Source organism: Chelonoidis abingdonii, chromosome 2 (genome assembly GCF_003597395.2).
Source record: "Chelonoidis abingdonii isolate Lonesome George chromosome 2, CheloAbing_2.0, whole genome shotgun sequence".
In the NCBI taxonomy this organism is placed as follows: Eukaryota; Metazoa; Chordata; order Testudines; family Testudinidae; genus Chelonoidis; species Chelonoidis abingdonii.
The window spans coordinates 184641590-184661847 of record NC_133770.1 but is presented as its reverse complement, the minus strand read 5'-3'; the positions used below and the strand labels follow the sequence as shown (position 1 = coordinate 184661847).

The following is a 20258-nucleotide window of genomic DNA, read 5'->3' as shown; positions in this document are numbered from 1 at the left end:
ATAACTGACGTCCAGTAATATCTGAACGCACAGGGAACACATCTGCCAAGTAGAAAATGTCACTGTTTCAATGACTTTTCATTTTGTCTAACGACATTCCAGGCAGCACTTACACAACTGAGAAAAAGAGCATGGTCTACTGCACTATAACAGAATGAAGGAAAACAGATTTAACTGCATGTAAAATTTTAGATTTCTGCATTAGAAATAATAGTAAATTCTTATGTCATTTCTGTCTCAGATTCAGTGCAATTTATTCAAAGTGACATGCTGGTTTGCTGACAAAGAAGCTGTAATTCAGAGTTAGGATATTATTTGTTCTTAAAAATGTGCAATTCTTCATATGGCAATTCCAGGTCCACAGTCTGAACTGCTGCTTCTGGCACAAAGAGTTCCTGAACGTAACTTCTGGGGTTATGAGGGTTGGAGACAACCAAATTTAAATTCTGCTTCTTAATAGAAAGAACAACAAAATAAATTTTACTTAAATCACTGGATGGTTTGAGCCTTGCACTGTCTCTCTGAGTTTAAGTTAAACTCATGCCAAATTAGATGACACATTTTAGGATTTTAGACTCTGATCTTTAATTTGTTTGAATCAGTGGGAGATAAACAGGATCAGTGTTCTTAACCCACTAACTTGGAAGAAACAAATCTGATCTTAAATGAACCAGCAAATGCATGAGTGTTGTGCTTAAATGCTGCACTACTGAAGAAGGCTGCATTAAGGTAAAGAAATCAAGACTTCTATGCTTAAAAATACTAATGACATTTGAGGATTTCCACATGTGGAAGGTTGAGTGGGAAGCTAAAAAATGAACCATTTTCACTGAGAAACCTGAGTGCTGTCAAGTTGATTTGAGCTGCAGAAGGGCGAATTGAGAACCAAGGGCTCAGCAATAGAACCATGACAGCAACAATATTGTGGCAACAAATGGATCCAGACCAGCCCCATCTAGTGAGAGCTTTAACTTTTCCAAGAGGATTTTTTTTTAGATCTCTTTACATTTTAAAAGATTGGGAAGTTAGGCTGGATTTTCAAAAACTGGTTCTGGTACAGCAATGTTCCATAACTTCAATCAAATTTCTCTACGGTTTCCATAGTGGAAGCAGAACTCTAGTTATATGAACTGGAAACCAAATAGGGAGGTTATGTGATGTATAAAACAATGCCTGTGACACTTTGCTCTTAAATTGTTTCTCATACTTATGCCTTTTTCCAATAGGAACGCCTTATGACTTTTCTTAAAATGTTCTGTGACAAAGTCCTTGAGATGTGCTGATGAAAAAAGTACTACGAGCTAGGCATTTTTTTTCATAACAAGATAGCCTCACTAATGGCTGTTTGAGTCCTTTGTCGTACAAAGAATAATGAATAGCCCTGTACACAGCCCATGTATTCTCCGCAGTAAAATGCTGATGGAAATAAAATTGTGTTGGTCCTATGTCTACCCACAACAGTGAAATTACCAGCACTAAATTGTATATATACCTGTAGAACTTGATGTGGTTGTGGCCCCAAAGTTGAAACCAGGGGTTGCAGTATTGTTACTGCCTGTTCCTGAACCAAAGAGAAATGAACCAACAGCTGCACCTGTGCTGGAGGATGTGGTTGCTGGTTTGTTTTCTTGAGAGAACCCAAATGACTGCGGGGCATTGGATTCGGAAGCATTGCCAAATGCAGAACTGCTCACAGTGTTGCTGGCCTGTCCAAACAAAAAGGCAGCGGCAACTGGCGGAGGATTTGAGGCAGAGGAGGAGCTGCCAAACACAATAGTGCTGTTAGCTGAAGTGCTTGGTATGGCTGTGCTGGAGGAACCGGAGCTCAAGAAACCAAAGGCTGGCTTTGCTGCCCCTTGATCTGAAAAGAAGGAAAGCAATTATGAACTACTTTAGAAATGGCAAATGAGGCTCTGAAGGCACAACCAAGGCGAAAAGCATAAATTGGGCTCTTTCCCAGGAAAAACACAATCCCGGGTGGGGGGGTTGTTAAGAAGACGACTACAAGGCAGAGGAAAGGCACTTCCGTCTTGGCTCTACTTGCGGCTGGCAAGAGTAGGGGTGTTCACTAAGGAAATATGTACTAGCATTACATATGTACAAGTACTTCAGGGTTTTTGTTTGCTTTTGTGCCATCAGTAGTGGAAATGCTTGGTAGTAAATTATTCCAAGAAACATTAGAACAAATAATTTCCTGGCTATGCTAAATGGATCCTACTTCGGGGGGAGAAGGGACAGACTGATTTCGAGATATTTCTTCTCCAGCCCACTGTGAATCTAAGGACCTTATCCTAAGTCAGGCAAAACTCAACCACTAAAGTGAGTACTTTGCCTGTGTAAAGGCTGCAAGGTCAGACCCTAGTTGCACTTTCACAAAAATTCAAGGGTGCCCTGTTTATCCCTAATGGGGGTTAAAGTTTACTAATTAACCCCTGTGCTATCTGGAAAATAATTTAAAATTGTCTAGTAAAAGTGCATATACAAATATGCATATTTAAGTGCCTTCCAGATTTCCTACAAAAGCAAAGATGACTAACTTCTTCAGTCTGATTTCTTCATCAACCATTTTGTTTTAAGACATTAAACTAAGTTTACTCACATTTTGGAATTAAGGCAAAGCTTTAAGCCAGTGGTTCTCAAACTTGTGTACTGGTGACCCCTTTCACATAGCAAGCCTCTGAGTGCAACCCCCTTATAAATTAAGAAACACTTTTTTTATATATTTAACATTATTATAAATGCTCGAGGCAAAGCGGGGGTTGGGGTGCAGGTTGACAGCTCACGACTCCCCAATGTAATAACCTCATGACCCTCTGAGGGGTCCCGAACCCCTGCATTAAGCTTTCTCTAAGTCTGTTGCTGTGTCCATTTCTCAGTCTTAACTCTCTGGCATCTTGTTTTCATTTCTCAGTCTCCATTTTTCTATTACTTAGGCCTCTGTTTCCTCTCCCCTTTTCTTTGGGGATGGAGATGGAGCCACTTTGAGGAATTAAGTCCCCCTTTCGCCATAAAGGACTGTCACAAATCTTTTTGCTTAGAACTAACAAGAGTCCTTGATGACACTGACTCTGGGATTAAAATAGCACTGTTAATATTTGTGTCACGGTATTTCATCTCAGAACTCTGGGCCCTCATTCTCTTGTTTGTCTAGCAACATCACGCAGTTTTAGGATTTCGAACAACATAACACTGTGAAGAGACTAATTAAAGCACTATTTTTAGTCAGTTACTGACAAAACTCTTTGCTAATCCTCTAGAGAAAAAAAGTCGGTTTTAAAACATGACAGGTAGTTGGGCACAACTGGAACTTAACAGCCAGAAAGTCCTCTATGCAGCGACATCACTAAAAAGCTCATTTTCACCTGCAAAGGTGGAGATATTACCAATATATGCAGGACAATATACTAGTACCAGATTTTGTACCAGTATAATTATTTCAGTTAGGACTGTGATTTATTTTATCTTTTTTTAAGGATATAGGTATACTGGTATAATTTCTTGTGTGGACACAGTTATAGCAGTATAGCATATTCTCCATCCCATACTGGAATAAGCTGCACAGGTATAAGGCACCTTTACACCGGGATAACTGCGCCCACACTGTACTGCTGGTATGGAAAGCGAGAGGTACAACTTTTGTATTTAGGCAGGGCCTACTAGAAAATGGTTCTTATGTGCAGTAAATATTTTGTCAAAGTTTCAGTCCGTGGTGTTCAACTCCACTGAAGTCCATAGAGAAATTGTTACAATTCTGTTATCCTCTAAGACCCAAAATTGTAAATTCATCTTCATGTAGTAAATAAAAGCTTTTCTAAAGACCTAACACGGACAAATCACTCAAATATATTTGTTTTCTTGGCAGTGACTTAATTTTGTTACTTCATGGATTTGACCAGACAACTAAAGTTTAAGGCAAGAGTTTCTTTTACCTGCAGTGTTGGTTTGTGCCCCAAATGTAAAAGTTGGCTTTGTTTGCTCTGTTTCCTTCTCTTCCGGTTTTGTTAAGTTGAAACTGAATGGGGGTTTTGCTGTGCTCTCTTCTTTGGTCTGCTCAGACTTCCCAAATGAAAAGATGGGTTGCGCCTTTGGCTCCTCATTGTCAACTGTCTTCCTGAACACTAATGAAGTAGCAGAGGTAACAGCGTCCTGTTTCTCCTCTGTCCTTCCCAAGACAAACTGTGAGGCAGATGCAGGCTCCAAGCTGCCAAAAGTGAAGCCTCCCTTGGCTGAAGGAGTTTCATCTTTTTTCTCCTCTGACTTTTTAAATAAAAAGGGAGTTGCTGCAACTTCCTTTTCTGCCACCGTTCCAAAACTGAATCCACTCACTCCTGTTTTATTCTCCGATGTAGCTATGGAAGCAGTAGAACTTGTGCCAAAACTCAAACCCCCTAAAACAGGTTCCTCTTTCTTTTCCTGCTGTCCAAGACTGGGTGTCCCAAACTGAAATGCTGAAGTAGATGGATTGCTTGTACCAGAGGGAAGTCCAAAGTTAAAACTGTTATTCTTACTGTCTTTTTTACTCTCCTCTGATTTAGAGTCTGAGGAAGAGACTCCAAATTTGAAGTCCTCTGAAGTTTTAAAGAAACTGAAGCCCCCAGTCATGTTTGTTACAGATCCCGACTCTGATGTAATACCAAACTTCAAACCCCCTTGTTCTCCAAATTTGAAACTTTCTGTGCTTCCTAATGTCTGAGATGACTCAGAGGATGATGACTGAATACCAAATTTAAATGATGGTGCAGCAGCATCTGAGGACACAGCAGCAGTTCCAAAACCTGTAGAAAGAAATAACAGACTACATTTGTAATACAGACACATGCACTTAAGTCCTGCTCTGCAACCACACTGATATTCTGGTCCTGATCCTCTCTTGAGCCAATTATATCCAAAACTCTTTTACTAGAAATGCCTTTCGTTTACAGATTGTCAGTTACTTTAGCATACAGACCCTCTCAAATGAGTGGCACTCTATCTGCAACTAGGATCAAAGAACTGTACTTACGACTCACTCTGAACCGAAGTTTGAAGTGTATATAAAAAGTTAACAGATTTGGTGATACAGAATACTTTACGAACAAGAACATTATATCCCTCCCAACAAGAGATGTTTTCCCCCATACATACACACAAAGACAATGCTGAGCCCTAACAAATCATTTGTGAAAGTTTTTTTTTTCTTTTTTCTTTTCTGATATATCACACACACACTTTGGCAAAATGCGGCAGTTCACACAAATCTTCCACTACAACAGATAGAAAACAATGGAAAGAGTGCAATTATTATTTCCATCATGAAGCATTACCTTTGAGCTCAGGTTTGGTGCCTGGTTTTGCATTCTCACAAGCTATGCACTTTGTGGCCTCTGCTTTGTTTTGTACCAAGCATGTTTCACAGTCCCAGCTTCCCTCAGGTTTCTTGAATTTGTCTAATCCCAGAAATCCTCCAGAAGGAGCAGAGAAAGAGGATGTGCTGCTACTAGTCACAGGCACTGAACCCCCTAGGAAACAAAGGGAAGTGTTCAAAGTCTATTTAAATTATAAAATAAATAAATATGACCATTTTATGAAGCTCAAGTTTCAGCCACACTTTCAAGATGTATAAACTGATCAAGCACAAGCGGCAGAAACAAAACCTGCAGATTATCTTAAATATAATTCAGTATCTCTGAAGAATCTTGAAGAGCTTTACAAACTTAAAAGTAATATACAGACTACACAGAGGGATTACTGGAAGCACCCTAAAATGCAGCCAATGCTAGAGCTAATGCAGTTCATAGGCTATAGCAACATACCTCAGCTATTTAAGATATAAAGCGAAAGAGACTGTATCAAACTGAAATTGTAGGAGAAATTTAGGTGGACAGAAGGTAATTACCAGAGTTGGAATTAATGCTGTCCCAACTTCTAAAATGCCATGAGGTAAGGAGTTATTTACCAGGCAGACTCATCAGCAAATTCCAACCAGATCTCTTCCTCCTTTCCCTCTGCCTCGCAAGCCTGAACAGAGGACTAAACACTCCTGCAGCAGCAGTGGCTCCTCCCCTCTTCCTCCTTCCTCTTTGCTGGTTGCTAAAGCTACTCCCACCCGCCAAAACTGTAAAAGGCTAGAGGAGAAGAGGAAAGGCTGGTGATAAGGCAGAAAGAAGAGACTTGTTTAAAACCACATACCCCTGTCAGTGATAAAAGAGCTAGATCTCATGAGCTCCAGACTCCCAATGCTATGCTCATTCACCCAAACCAACTGGCTTCAACAGCAACAGAGGCTTCTTTGAAAAGACATGGAAGGCACCATATTATCTGAACACTAGCTTGCTCTCATTTGTAGCTGGCTCCTTCTGCCTGCCCTGCAACCTAGACCCATTGTCATCCCCCAACAGTGTGTGTCAGTGGGTGCTGCTTCCGTAGCAGGCAGTCCGACTTCCATAACAAATACTCAGATTGAAGCACAAATCCAAATCCAGCAGGTATATAAAGGGTCCTCTGAACACCAGTTTAATCCCAGCAAATTTATCCTGATGAACTGGGTCTTCGAAGCAGCCAGATTGAAGAACTGCCTGCCTACCTTCTACTCTTCTTCTCAAATTAACTCTCCTTTGATTTCAACTGTGGAAGACAGGGATGATATTCACTCTCATCTCACAACTTATCTTATAGAATGATTGGATATTCTTTGCCCTTTCCCCACCCCCCTCTAACTCTCATCCTTGATGGATCTAGAGACCATGCAGTTCTCTTCATCATGGGGGATCACACTGAAATCTTGTATTTCCAAAACGCTTCTCAGCAATAGCCCAAAGCCTCACAAGCCACATCTAAAGGGCCAGCTCACACAAGCAAGTCCCTGAAGTAACAAGGTGTTCACTATGGTGCTGAAAGTCCACAAAAGCAACAACCTCTGGAATTTACTATATAGATTTGGAAGAAATTCCACTCTAACTGTGCACAGTGGTTGTCAGAATTTTTTAGGAAGGCTTTAAAAAGGCGAAAGCACATGACATATTACTAGAATTACTCATCCTTAAAGTCCATCACGGGTCCTTTAGGAAGGGTTTTCCATCATTTCCCACCAACCTAGAATCTAGATTTTTTTTACAGCTCACCGAAAATCTACAAACTAAGCCTTGGCCAATAGTCAGTTTGGAGTCTTGGCTTAGTGGTCTGCAGACCCACCCCACTTCCAAACCTTTAATGGGATTCCCTTTTTCTAGCTCTCTCTAGGAGTGGCCTTTCTGGTGGCCATTACTTAGACCAGGAGGGTGGGTGGGCTAGCTAGCTGCTCTCTCTGTGGATGCCTATTCCTGCAAAAGGTGCCCCAACTTGGAGATGTTCCTAGTTTTATGCCTAAAGATAGATGGCCTTATTTCAGTGCATCTCCCTTCATTCTGTTCCTGCCCAGCTTTACTGAAAGTAGCCACGTGGCAATCAAATGCATAACATAACATATATATATTAAAAATTTTATACATATAAATACACTACAAACAAAAATCAGATGCAGTCAGGCTCAAAACATATTTATAAAGAGCTCAAAGCTTCTGCAAGGAAGAGTGGTTCTCTTCAACTGTTGTAAAAATGAAAGTATGTGCAGGTAGATCTCAGACTCAGAGGCCAGAAGGAGCCATCATGATCATTTAGTTTGGACTGTACATCACAGGCCACAGAACCTCACCCACTCACTCCTGTAATAGGACCTGGCTGTGTTACTGAAGTCCTCAAATCATGATTTAAAGACTTCACGTTATGGAGAATCCACCATTTACACTAGTTCAGACCCGCAAGTAACCTGTACCCCACACTGCAGAGGAATGCAAAACCCCCAGGGTCTCTGCCAATCTGTCCTGGGGAAAAGTTCATTCCTGGCCCCAAATATGGCAATCAGACCCTGACAGGTGGGCAACATGCACCAGACACACGCAGGAAAGAATTCTCTGTAGTAACTCAGAGCCCTACCTACCGTCCCATCTCTGGCTACTGGAGATATTTGCTAATAGTAGTCGCGAATGGGCCATATACCATTATAGGAAACCTCATCGTACCATCACCTCCATAAACTCATTAAAGATAGTCTTGAAACAAGTTGGGTTTTATGCCCCCATTACTCCCCTTGGAAGGCTGTTAAACAACTTCATTCCTCCGATGGTTTGAAACCTTTGTCTAATTTCAGGTATAAACTTGATGGCCACTTTATATCCATTTGTTCTTATGCCAACATTGGCCCTTAAATAACTCCTCCCCTTCCCTGGTGTTTTATCCCTTTGATGTATTTATGGAGAGCAATCATCTCCCTTCAGGCTTTGTTCTGTTAGGCTAAATGAGCCAAGCCTCTTAAGTCTCCTCTTGTAAGTTAGGTTCTCCATTTCTCTGATCATGCTAGTAGCCCGGCTCTGCTTTTGTTACAGTCTGAATTCATCTTTCTTAAACATGAATTGCACACAATATTCCAGAGGAGGTTTCACAAGTGCCTTGTACAATGGTAATAACACTTCCCTGTCTCTACTGGAAATACCTCACCAGATGCACCCTAGGATTGCATCAGCCTTTTTCATGGCCACATAGTCATCCAGTGATTGACCAATGCACCTAGGTCTTTTCCAACTGATATGTCCCCAGCTTACAGCACAAATTCTTGTTATTTCTCAGTCATAGCAAAATAGTTATGTGCTTATATTAAGGAAGAATACATAGCTGAAGCTCTCCCTTGCCCTCCAGAAGTCAAGAGACTGACAGCCACTTAAGCATAAAAGGAATGTGGACACGCTGCCATGATATAAACCAGAAGTCCATTCCTACCTTCATTCTCTGATAAGTACACATTGGTACATCTGTAAACATGTTTTTGAAGAGTTTTTGGAACCACAGTTCAAGACAGTGTGGTTTCCTTCTCCTCTCTATAATGCAATACTACAAAAGCCATAGGATAATGAGTCATTTGTCTTGCAAAAGGAGTTTAAGTGATCAACTTGTGCTGGAAGATGGGCTACAGCTTAGGGAAGAGTAACCCTTTGGGGCAGAACTACCTCATTCCAGGCAATGAGGAGAAGCAGATGCTAGTTCCAAAGCAGTGGCCCACGAGCAGAAATTTGGAATAAATGGTAACCAGAAAACAGAATCAGATATTTAGTCACACAAGTCATAAAACAGATGTGTCAAAGAGCTTATACATTAATCTTAATCCCTCAGTTTTAAAACCAGAGTATTCACTATTCTATACTTTACGCTTCAAATTAAACAGAATGCTTTTTAAAGACAAGGGCTTTTTAAAAAAATATTTAAGTTAATTTGCAAGCATGGAGAGCTAAAATACAAAAAAAAATAATTGTACCTGGTCTCTCACACTGACAAGCTACACATTTACTGTCTTCCGCCTTATTTGACACAAGGCACACTGTACAGTCCCAAGAACCCTTCGGTTTTTTGAATTTGTCTCCAAACCCCAAAGTGACTGTAGTTTCAGTGCAGCTAGGAGAGGAAGTCACTGTTATTGTATTTTCTGTGACCACTGGCAATGTCAGAGCAGGCTTTACTCCAGTTCCAGGCTTTGGTGTCTCACAGGCCACACATTTTGTAGCTTCAGGTTTATTCTGGACTAGACATGTATCACAATCCCATGTTCCTGCTGCTAATTTAAATTTGTCTCCGAAGCCCAGTGTTCCTGTTGCAGGAGCAGTTGATTTAACAGTGCTGCTTAGAGTCAACGTTCCAGTCTGTTTAGCAGGATCTGCTGTCGGCACTTTAGCAGCTTGACAGGTTATGCACTTGTTGTCTGTTGCCTTGTTTTGTAAGAGACATGTGTCACAGCGCCAATATGATGAAGCTTGTTTAGAGGTCTCTTTAAATCCCAATGAACCTGCAGAAAAATTACTTATTGCAGGCCGTGTATAAACTTCTGTGCTTATTGAAACAGGCTGTGTGGCTGTAGGGGGGTGTGTCTTCAGAGAAGTAAAGTCTAGAAAAATATAAACACAAAATCAGGTACATTTACATTAGCTCCTTTGAGGAACTCTTTTTAGCCTTCATTCATCTTACCACACAACAGGATATATATACAGGGGTTCTGGGGATGGGGGAGGTCTCCAGTATCGTAAAAAACACAAGTGGTAACGCCACTGTAAAAAAGCTTCACACCATCCACCCGTTTTTTCCCCCATTGTTAATGTTGGGAGTCCTGGACCACAGTGGACTACCATTCAGTATTTCAACACTGAGCTTGTTTTCAATTTGTCAGCAAAATTTAATCTTAGATGAATGATTTAATTAAAGTTCCTCTATAACTGCAACACTGTATACTAGCCCAAGTTTTACTGTAAGTTCTTTTTAAACGGAACTCATTATCTCACCAGGGCTTTTTAGAAGATCCAGTACACTCCCTTCTTTCAAGACTTTTGCAGGCTTGAAGGCGCCATCGTATTCTTCCTTTTCTTTCTTCTTATTGCTGGTGCTATTTACAGCAGTGGTACCTTTAAAAAGAAAGTTTACTACTTACATGGAGAAACACGCTCAAACCAAACCAAAAGGTTATTTCCTTCTTCCATCCCTCCCAAAAATACAAACTCTTCAAAAAAGTCTTCCTACTTTCCAAGATTTGATTTTTAAAATTTTATGTTCACACAGGATAGAAACTTAGTGTATTATTACAAGAACCATACAAGTCCAATCAACTTTTTATGTATAATTACAAGGTTACTTTCTAATTTCAAGAAACATTTACATAACCTCCCACTTTCAACTTAGTTGACAAGCATAATAGAATTAATGCGGACTCTTACAAAGAAAGGCTGGATGTAGAGCTGGTTGGGAATTTTCCATAAAAAAACATTTTTTTAAAAACACAGAAAATGCAGTTTGTGTAAAACTGAAATTTTTCATAGAAAAAAATTGATTTTGCTGGGCTTTTTTAATTTCTATTTTCCCCAACAGGAAAATATTTCACTTTGGGTCAGTTCATGCCAAATAACAATATTTCAGTTTGTTGAAATGAACCAAAACATTTGGTTTATATAGTCAGTTCAAGATTAAACTGCATCTTCCTATCCTGCCACTTAGCCCCATGAGAGCTGTAGTTCGGATTTATCATGCCTCCATTCTTTCCTATGCATTAGGCTCCCTTTTCAATGATGCTGATGAAACAATCTCTCCTGTGACTGGGCCATATGATGCATCATGGGAGTCACATGACTATTAATGTATCATGGGATATGTAGGATGGTTAGAGAGCCCAGTCCCTAAGGGAGAATGAAGGCATGAGGCACCTGTACTACAAATCCAATGAGACAATGCAGCACCAGGAGGAGATGCAACTTAACATTGAACTCAACTGAAACAAAAGGTTTCAATTTGGAAATATCAACACATTTTGTTCTGATCAAAAATGCTCATATGTAAACACATTTTGCCACTTCTGAATAAATTTTTCAGAACTTTTTGTTTCGCAAATTTTTTTTTTTTGGTATTTTAACTTTTTGTTCCACTTGAGGCCGAAAAGAAATGTAGAAATATCAGAATTTCCTGCAGAACTGAAATTCTGATTTTCATTTTACTGTAGTTATATGTTGTAGTATTAACATCTACTGTTGCAATTTCCCCCAAGACGATTTTCTTTATTCCTTGCTATTATTGAAAACAAACTATTAGGGCCTTCAATTAAGAGAGGGAATGGGAAAGAGGAAGTCTCAAAGGGAGAGAAAAGAGTTGCTTTCAAGTTACCAACATTTTATACTTAGAGAATGATCTGCCTGTCACACTGCTATTACTGTGCCTGTTTATGGATAGAAGACTTCAGTCTCGTGGACTATAAATATAGCATTTGTATGATTGCTCTGACACAAAGTACATTGTAAACTACTTTTTAATCCACTCACTTTTTAATATGTCAGATCAATTTTTTATTACTTTTTGTACTGCCAGACTGGGGCCATATGTGCCAAAGTTCTGGTAAGACAATTTCTATAGCTAAATTATAAATATCCCGAGATAGGATTTCATGATTAAAATGGTGAGACAACCTGAACTGTGGTGGCACAAATATGCAGTTTTAATAAATGACATGTAGAAAGAGTTCCTAAAAAAATCTGGGAAGTTACTCCAGTTTTGATGGAATACAGCTATTAAGATTCAGAAGGGAAGGGAATAAGTTAATAACAGGACTTTCATGTGCAGTAACTACAGCACAGCAAGTGTTTTGAAATTCCTTAGTGTGTAAGATGTGGATCTGACGTATCATTTTAAACAAACAATCTGAAACAGTCAATTTAGAAAAAAATTAGTCAAATATACTTTCAGGGCCCTTGAGTCTCCTGGACAGTTTTTGTAGTTTAAAAATCAGATCTTCCTTTTTTTTTTTTCTCCAATTCTAACATTTGCTGTGTGAAAAACAAGCACTAACAGGAAACTGAATATTAAAAAAAAATGCTATCAAATGCAGAAAGTTAAACTAAAAGATTTTTTTTCTCTATAACCTTTCACTACAGTAATCTTAGGTGCTGCTTGTAACAATGGTATATAAAGTATTCCAATAGTAGTGTGGTTTAAATTTACAGTGTCCCCATAACTTATGCACAAATTAAAGTATGCTTTACACGATAGCATTTCAGTGGCATTTTCATATAACACACTATGCCAGAAGAAACCCTGGCTATGTAAATAAAAAACATCCCTTGCAACAGGGAAGAGAGAAGTATTTAGGGTTGCGGTTGGGAACTGTTACTGCTTTCAGAAGGAACAAGTCAGAGAAATAAAATTTCAAGTCTCAAGGTAAACCAAACACGCTAATGATTATAACTTAGGCATTGTGACTGGAACACAAAAAGGATAAAATAGCAGCCTATAGGAGGCAAGATGGAAGGTGACACACTAGTTCCAATATCTGGTGGAAAATGATCCCATCTGAGAGCATGCAAATGGTGGGGTTAGACGGTTCAGCTGGGATATGCCCCCAAGACAGATCTAGTGCTAGAAAAAATAAAACATTTCAGGTCTGAAATGCTGGAGTTTTAGTTACCTGGGCTAATCAGAAGTGGCACTGGAGTATCACTGGATCCAGAAGCTTGTGTTGATTTCACAACAGGAACACTAAACGTAAACCCAATCTGATAAAGAAAATAAATAAATAAATCTTTTCAATGCCAAAAGGAAGAAATCTTAATCCAGTCTAAGACATAAATACAAATTCAGATTTCAATTCTCTGGTATACAATTTATTTGGCATCCAGCTGAATATCGAAACCTATGTTCCTTTTTCCATTATTTGCCACTAATGCCACTTTACTGTTTTGAAATGTTCTGGTAAGCCTACAGCAAAAGCTTCAGGAACAGTTGAGTTTCTACATGCATTACTTACAGACAGTGGAGGTAGCACTTCTGCCTCAGTAGATTTTACAATTGGAGATGAAAATCTGAACACAGGACTGCTAGCATTACTTGCTGGTTGCATCTAAATTTTCAAAATTAAAAAAATTAAGACTATGTAAAAAGAAAATATGTTGAAAGAAAAAACACTAGCTATTTAAGGCTATAAAAATATAAGGAGTTCTGCAATGAACTTGGGAAAGCTAGTTTTGACATTTATAATTCCCAGACAAGAACTATGATGAAATGCATTTAAGGTTCAGAGTACATATCAGTAGTTGTTGGTAAATACATTACAGTCATGTTTTAATTATTCTAAAACCATATGATATAAACTCAGAAAATTCAGAGTTGAGGTTACACTGAAAATATATTCAAATATGTTAAGGTACAAAAATGCAGCCAAGGCACCTAAATAACCTTAAATTCAACTCAACATTTACCAGGCCCCTCCATAAATAAATGGGCATCTGATTCTTTTTTTAAAAAAACTGTACACAAATATTAAAATGTGTCTAGACATTCTTAATGTTTATTTTTATTGCAGTTATATACATGAATTACTGTGATGACATTTCTTTCCTACTGATGCTTCCAATACCATTTATGGCACTTCTAAACTGTTGAATAAATCTTGGCATATTATAACCATAACAGGCTTTCCAGAGCACTTCCAGGAGCCATACATCAGTATTATCCAATAATTAATCTGACAACTTTGTGAAACTACATCAAAATCTTTCTGGAATCTCATTACACATCAGAATATAATGGCCCTCATTTACTCAACTGGCCATAAGATAATACCACTTAGCCTACCCCTTAATACCACTAAGAACAGTGGTTCTCAAACTTTTGTACTCGTGACCCTTTTCACTAGCAAGCCTCAGAGAGTGACCCTCCCTTATAAATTAAAAACACTTTTAAATATATTTAACATCATTATAAATGCTGGAGGGGAAGTGGAGTTTGGGGTGGAGGCTGGAAGCTCGCGACCCCCGATGCAATAATCTTTTGACCACCCCCAGTTCGAGAACCCCTGACTAAGAACATATCTGATACGCAACACAGAAAACGAACAAGACAAACCAATTCTAATCCTGTAAAGTTTTAAGTACATACAATGTAAAAAATTACCTTGTTAATCACCGGTTGTGTATTAGTGATTGGTGATGACGACACAGTAGCAGTACTGGCGAGGGAGCCAAAGCTGAAGTTAGGCAGTGATGTAGTATTAATTGGTAAGGGTATTTTGGGTAGTACTGGTGCCTCCACCTCCTAAAATTGTATATTTATTTAGTTATTTTTCTATTCTACATTAGAAATTACATTTCCCCCTCTAATATGTATACAAAACAAAAAGCAGCAAAGTCGAATTTAAAATAAAATGATAAAAATATATCCAATCCCCTGTCTTAGTCTACTAGAACATTTTTAACCTTTGGTAGGCACTTTCCACGAGTATGCTATGATCATCATGTGTACAGTAGGTAGAACAGGGAAGACTGTCTCAAAGTTGCTAATTCAACCATTGCCCATAGGATGTGCCATAAAAATAATGTAGAATGAAAGATAGTCTGAGTTGTTCCTCTCCATTTAAAACTTGTTTTTGTTGTTAACATCATTTAACTTTAATAACTAAAATTCTAGAGAAAGGATAGTTTTGCTAGTTGATCTTCCCTATTCTTTAATTCAGATGTGGGATTTCAATACATGCTGAGATATGCAAGAAATCCTCTAGCAAAGCTAAGGAAGACCAGTCTTGAAGTTTCTGACATTTCTAAGGTAAAAAACAGAGAAAGCAAGTTTTGTTCTTTTTTTAAAAAGAAAAAAAAAATCTTTCAGACCTTCTTTATACATCACAGATACACAAAATAGTATAAGCCCTATTTTAGGAACACAGGAATTGTCACACTGGATCAGACCAGTGGTCAATCCGGTCTAGTATCCTGTCTGACTTCATGGTATGTCATATAGTTTAAGATGAGGTGCAAGACAATTATGGAACAAACACAGAAGCTACTGAAGCATAAAGACATTTCTTTTAAGGTATTCAGCTGCTGAAATTAAACTGGGTATTATAAAGATTCAACTAGTTTAATGACAACTCATTAGTGGCACCTGGATCTATGCAGAAACAATTAAGTTGGATAAATTAAGACCTAACTTTCTCCTTGTGTTTATTCCCAAAGGAATTTGGGTTCCCAACTTCTGTATTGGTTCATTTCAACATATTTAATGAAAATTAGGCCCATCATATCTTTATACTAAGTTCTCTTATTTGTGCTACAGAAATAGCCTCCATGATCTCCAATATCCAGCTGGATTTTCCCTCTACATCAGTTCAGTCAAAAGATTAGTCTAACGATTGATAACTCTATATTTAAGACAAAAGAGGCAGTTATAGTTTATCGTATGCTTTGGACTATACATAGTTGAGACACTAAACACAGACATAATTCTGTGGACATGTACTACTATTTATGTGTTTTATTAAAATGATTTTTTTGATAAAAATAAAGACGGAGTGGCTGATTTATGCACCTGGGAAGCATTAGTCAATGTCACTCACAGATCTCTAACATACTTAATATTTTTGCATGCACATATAGTGTTATCTTCAACTTTATTCCATTTCAACTTTTTGATTTGTTCTATATGGTTAAGTCATATAAGATAGAATTATGAATTTAAGTAATACCCTTATTTGCTTACTGCCACTTATTTAATATTTCAATCCTTTAAAATAAACCGTACGTTACCCTGATATATTTACTCAGTGTTTCTTGTACAGATTCATTCAGCTGCTAGTGCGAAACCCTACAATACAATTGAAAGAACCCCTAAAGTAATATGGCCAAAGTTTCCAAATGCAGCCTCTCGCTTTGAGCGCCCAACTTCAGAAATCTAGGGTCTGATTTACAGAAGTGATAAGCAGCTACAGCCTGTATTGACTTCAGCTGGAGATGTAAGTGGCTCAGCACTTCTGAAAAATCAGGGTCAGTGTCTCAAGTTGAGCACCAAAATTGAGGCATACAAAATCAGCGGCTCTTTGAAGACTTGGGCCTATATATCCAACAGAATTATCTATTATTATTTATTATTTGTATTATCTTAGCACCCAGAAGCTTCAATCATTGCCTAACACAATGGGGTCTGGGCTATGTACAAACATGACTGGCTTGTAACTATTACTTTTTTGTGTAGTCTCTTAGGAGCCAAATATTTCAGTTTCACTGCATCCATGCTTTGAAAAATTACATTGTGATGGAGCAATTTGGCTGAAGTATTTTCTCTTACCTGTTTTTCTTGTCCTGGTTGAGATACATAGTGTACTCCTCTTTCCTTTCTCATCTTGCCACCTCCACCACCTCCCACTCCAGAATATAATCCATTGGATGCAGGTGTACTGAATTTGGGGTATGTGAAATTGCTGTCACAGAAATAAACAGTATATCATTAGAGCGCACTCTTATTACTTAATTGTTTTAAGCTCTTATGCCCTCTGTCTGGGCTGGAACAGAAACATTCCTACCAACAGTCTGGAAAAAGCAAAGTTCTTGTCCAAGTTGTCTTGTGTTGGTCAAATAGACATCCCAAGCAATAAAAATATTGCTAAACAGAAAAAGCTACGATCAAAATAAAGTGTCAATCAATCAAAAATCAATCAGTCAGAAACAGTCCCAACTCCACAAAGTGTGATGTCTGAGCCAGCAGAGAAGAAGATGGAAAAATTAAGTTAACTAGTAAAATGTGTTATTCTCCCACATCCTTTATTGCTAGTCTGGACAGTGGACATTTCAAATGAAATACCCACCACCAAATGAGAGACCAGATAGGATGGGTATCGTGAGAGGGAGAACAAATCAGACTACATGTAAACACTGACACATCAAGATTTCAGCGCAGAGAAAATATAAAAAGGATGTCAAGGTACCTGTCTACCACTGTTATGGAATGAACCTTGACAGAAGACAGAGACTCCAGTTTCTGCAGCATGACAGTGAGAGACAGAAGCCTTAGAAGCTACTGCATCTTTCGTATGGCCCTCAACAGAACAAAGAGGTTTTCTGACGTGTTAACATTCCAGAATTTTTTTCAGATATACATACATCAAAGGGATAACATCAAAGTGTAATGGAATTTTCTCTTTTTCATTCCAAAAGCCTGGACAGAACAAAGGGGAAAGATATCCTAACCCAAGTGGAAAAACTACCCGAGGAAATTAAGGAAAAAGGAACAAGATCGAACATTACACCTTGCCCAGATGAAGAAAGACACAGAAGTGCCCAAAGCAAAGAAGAAATTCTATATTGAAGCTCTTCTTCTGGCCAAACAGGTGACTACTAAAAATGTAGACTTAAGCACACACAAAGGCTTTTAAGCCCCAAATCAAGTCCCTGTGAGGATGAGGGCAGAGCCCGAGTTTAACTTTGTCAGGTGCTCCAGAATAATCTCTCCAACTCTGATGGGAACCTATGGAAGAGCACTCTGTTGCCTCTTAAAGCCTAACTAGTGCTTGGATGCTCAACCTTTAACTATCCAAACTTAAAGAGCAGCAAGAATTTTAGAAATTTCATATCTTACTCAATTTAACTACTCCTGCACCAGAGCCCGACTCAGACTCTTATGCAAAATACGTAACCTTTTCTGCATACACCTGTTTGTCACTTACGGAGGAAGTCACTCCTCTATCATTAAAGGAAAGATTCTGACTTACAAGTTCTTACCCAGATTTCACATATGAAAAACTTCTGCAAAAATCCTAAGAGACTTCCCTCGTTTCTTATCAAGAGCCATCCAAGAACTAAACAGACCCACAGATTAGAGTGCAGACTCTCTTGATTAATTAATGTAACTGGATTGACTCTCTTGCAAAAAAAAAAAAAAACTATCAAAAAGGGTGTGATTTCCCTTCTGCAGGAGAGTGGAAATCCACAGAGGTTAGGCTTCGTATAAGTTCATTATCTTCACGCAGAGGATATCTTGTGAGAAAAATTCTATTTCCGCTACAGAATAATCCATTTTGAGGGGGAAATGCTAAACTGAAATTGATACTGACCCTATGAAAGTTGAAAGACTTACAAAAATCATAGAGGAAAACTCAGGTAATCATTTCCAAGGACCACAGAATTGCTCCAAGAGGGTGAGGGCTAGGGATGAAGCAGCAATTTGTCCTGTATGTTACACACAGCAAAGCATCTGATAAGGCCATGCTGCCTTCCACAAAGAGCATTAGATGCAACTAAGAAAATGGTACTGGGTCACACTCAAAAGAACTTCCCTCAGAGAGAAACTACCTTACTGTAGTAACCATCTGCGTACAATAGAACTGATACACCAATTGGTTGCTAGGTTAATATACTCTTCAATATCATGAGACAAAACTGAAGGTGAGACAGGGTAGGACAGGTGGAACCACAGAGGCTAGTGCACTAGGGCGGTTACTTCTGCCATGTCACAGGAAGTGGTAGGTCAACTCAGAGCACCTTAAACCAAGGTTTCACATTCCAAACTATTAGAAAAAAGTGAGGCTGCTACCATACAGAGTGCCCAGATGAACAAAGAAAAACATCTTTACTGCAAAATGCCTTACTTCTACAACATCTAATCCTGACAGAATTGCTAAAGGAGCTAAGGTAATATCAGAAATCTAGTTTAGCTAGCTGGAAAACTGACAACACTTCCTGGAGAAGGGAAATTACAATGTCTCACCAGCCAAACAGCCCCCTCCACAAGAATCATATCAGGGTTGGAAGGGATCTCAGGAGGTCATCTAGTCCAACCCCCTGCTCAGGCAGGATCAATTCCCAACTAAATCATCCCAGCCAGAGCTTTGTCAAGCCTGACCTTAAAAATCTCTAAGAAAGGAGATTCCACCACTTCCCAAGGTAACCCATTCCAGTGCTTCATCACTCTCCTAGTGAAAACGTTTTTCCTAATAGCCAACCTAAACCTCCCCCATGAGGCAACTTGAGACCATTACTCCTTGTTCTGTCATCTGCTACCACTGAGAACAGTCTAGATCCATCCTCTTTGGAACTCCCTTTCAGGGAGTTGAAAGCAGCTATCAAATCCTCCCTCATTCTTCTCTTTTGCAGACTAAAACAATCCCAGTTCCCTCACCTTCTCCACATAAGTCATGTGCTCCAGCCCCCTAATCATTTTTGTTGCTCTCCGCTGGACTCTTTCCAATTTTTCTACAACCTTCTTGTAGCGTGGCGTCTAAAACTGGACACAGCACTCCAGATAAGGCCTTACCAACATCAAATAGAGGGGAATGATCACGTCCCTCGATCTGCTGGCAATGCCCCTACTTATACAGCCCAAAATGCCGTTAGCCTTCTTGGTAACAAGAGAACACTGTTGACTCATAACCATCTTCTCGTCCACTGTAACCCCTAGGTCCTTTTCTGCAGAATTGCTGCCTAGCCATTCAGTCCCTAGTCTGTATCAGGCCATGGGATTCTTCTGTCCTAAATGCAGGACTCTGCACTTGTCCTTGTTGAACCTCATCAGGTTTCTTTTGGCCCAATCCTTTAATTTGCCTAGGTCCCTCTGTATCCTATCCTATCCCTACCCTCCAGCATATCTACCACTCCTCCCAGTTTAGTGTCATCTGCAAACTTGCTGAGAGTGCAGTCCACGTCATCCTCCAGATCATTAAGGATTTGAGACCACTATAGAAGTAAAAATATTGTTTTCCTTCCATAGCATCCACCACATGAAGTTTTACACAGAAAATGGAGAGAATGACTCTTAAATTTCTATACTGACCTTTTAACTAGAAATATTATTACACTTGACAGTTTACCAGAACATTATAGAATCCAAATCTTTTGTAGTTGAGTATTTGTGGAAAAGATGACACTCGAACATAAAGTATAGTGTGTAATTCCTTCAACATAAGTGTC

At 39.0% G+C, this 20258-nt stretch overlaps 1 protein-coding gene across 2 annotated transcripts in view; it reads right to left on the bottom strand.

Annotated features, from left to right (window-relative positions):
- NUP153 (nucleoporin 153) overlaps positions 1-20258 on the bottom strand; it is a 67961-nt gene that overhangs the window by 6059 nt on the left and 41644 nt on the right. For both annotated transcript variants that reach the window (XM_032764404.2, XM_032764405.2), the window contains exons 11-19: positions 16645-16777; positions 14482-14622; positions 13337-13429; positions 12998-13085; positions 10338-10457; positions 9323-9946; positions 5304-5498; positions 3930-4775; positions 1493-1861 (exon numbers count right to left, since the gene is read on the bottom strand). In XM_032764404.2, the coding sequence (XP_032620295.1) occupies positions 1493-1861; positions 3930-4775; positions 5304-5498; positions 9323-9946; positions 10338-10457; positions 12998-13085; positions 13337-13429; positions 14482-14622; positions 16645-16777 (2609 nt within the window). The remainder of the gene's footprint in view (positions 1-1492; positions 1862-3929; positions 4776-5303; positions 5499-9322; positions 9947-10337; positions 10458-12997; positions 13086-13336; positions 13430-14481; positions 14623-16644; positions 16778-20258) is intronic.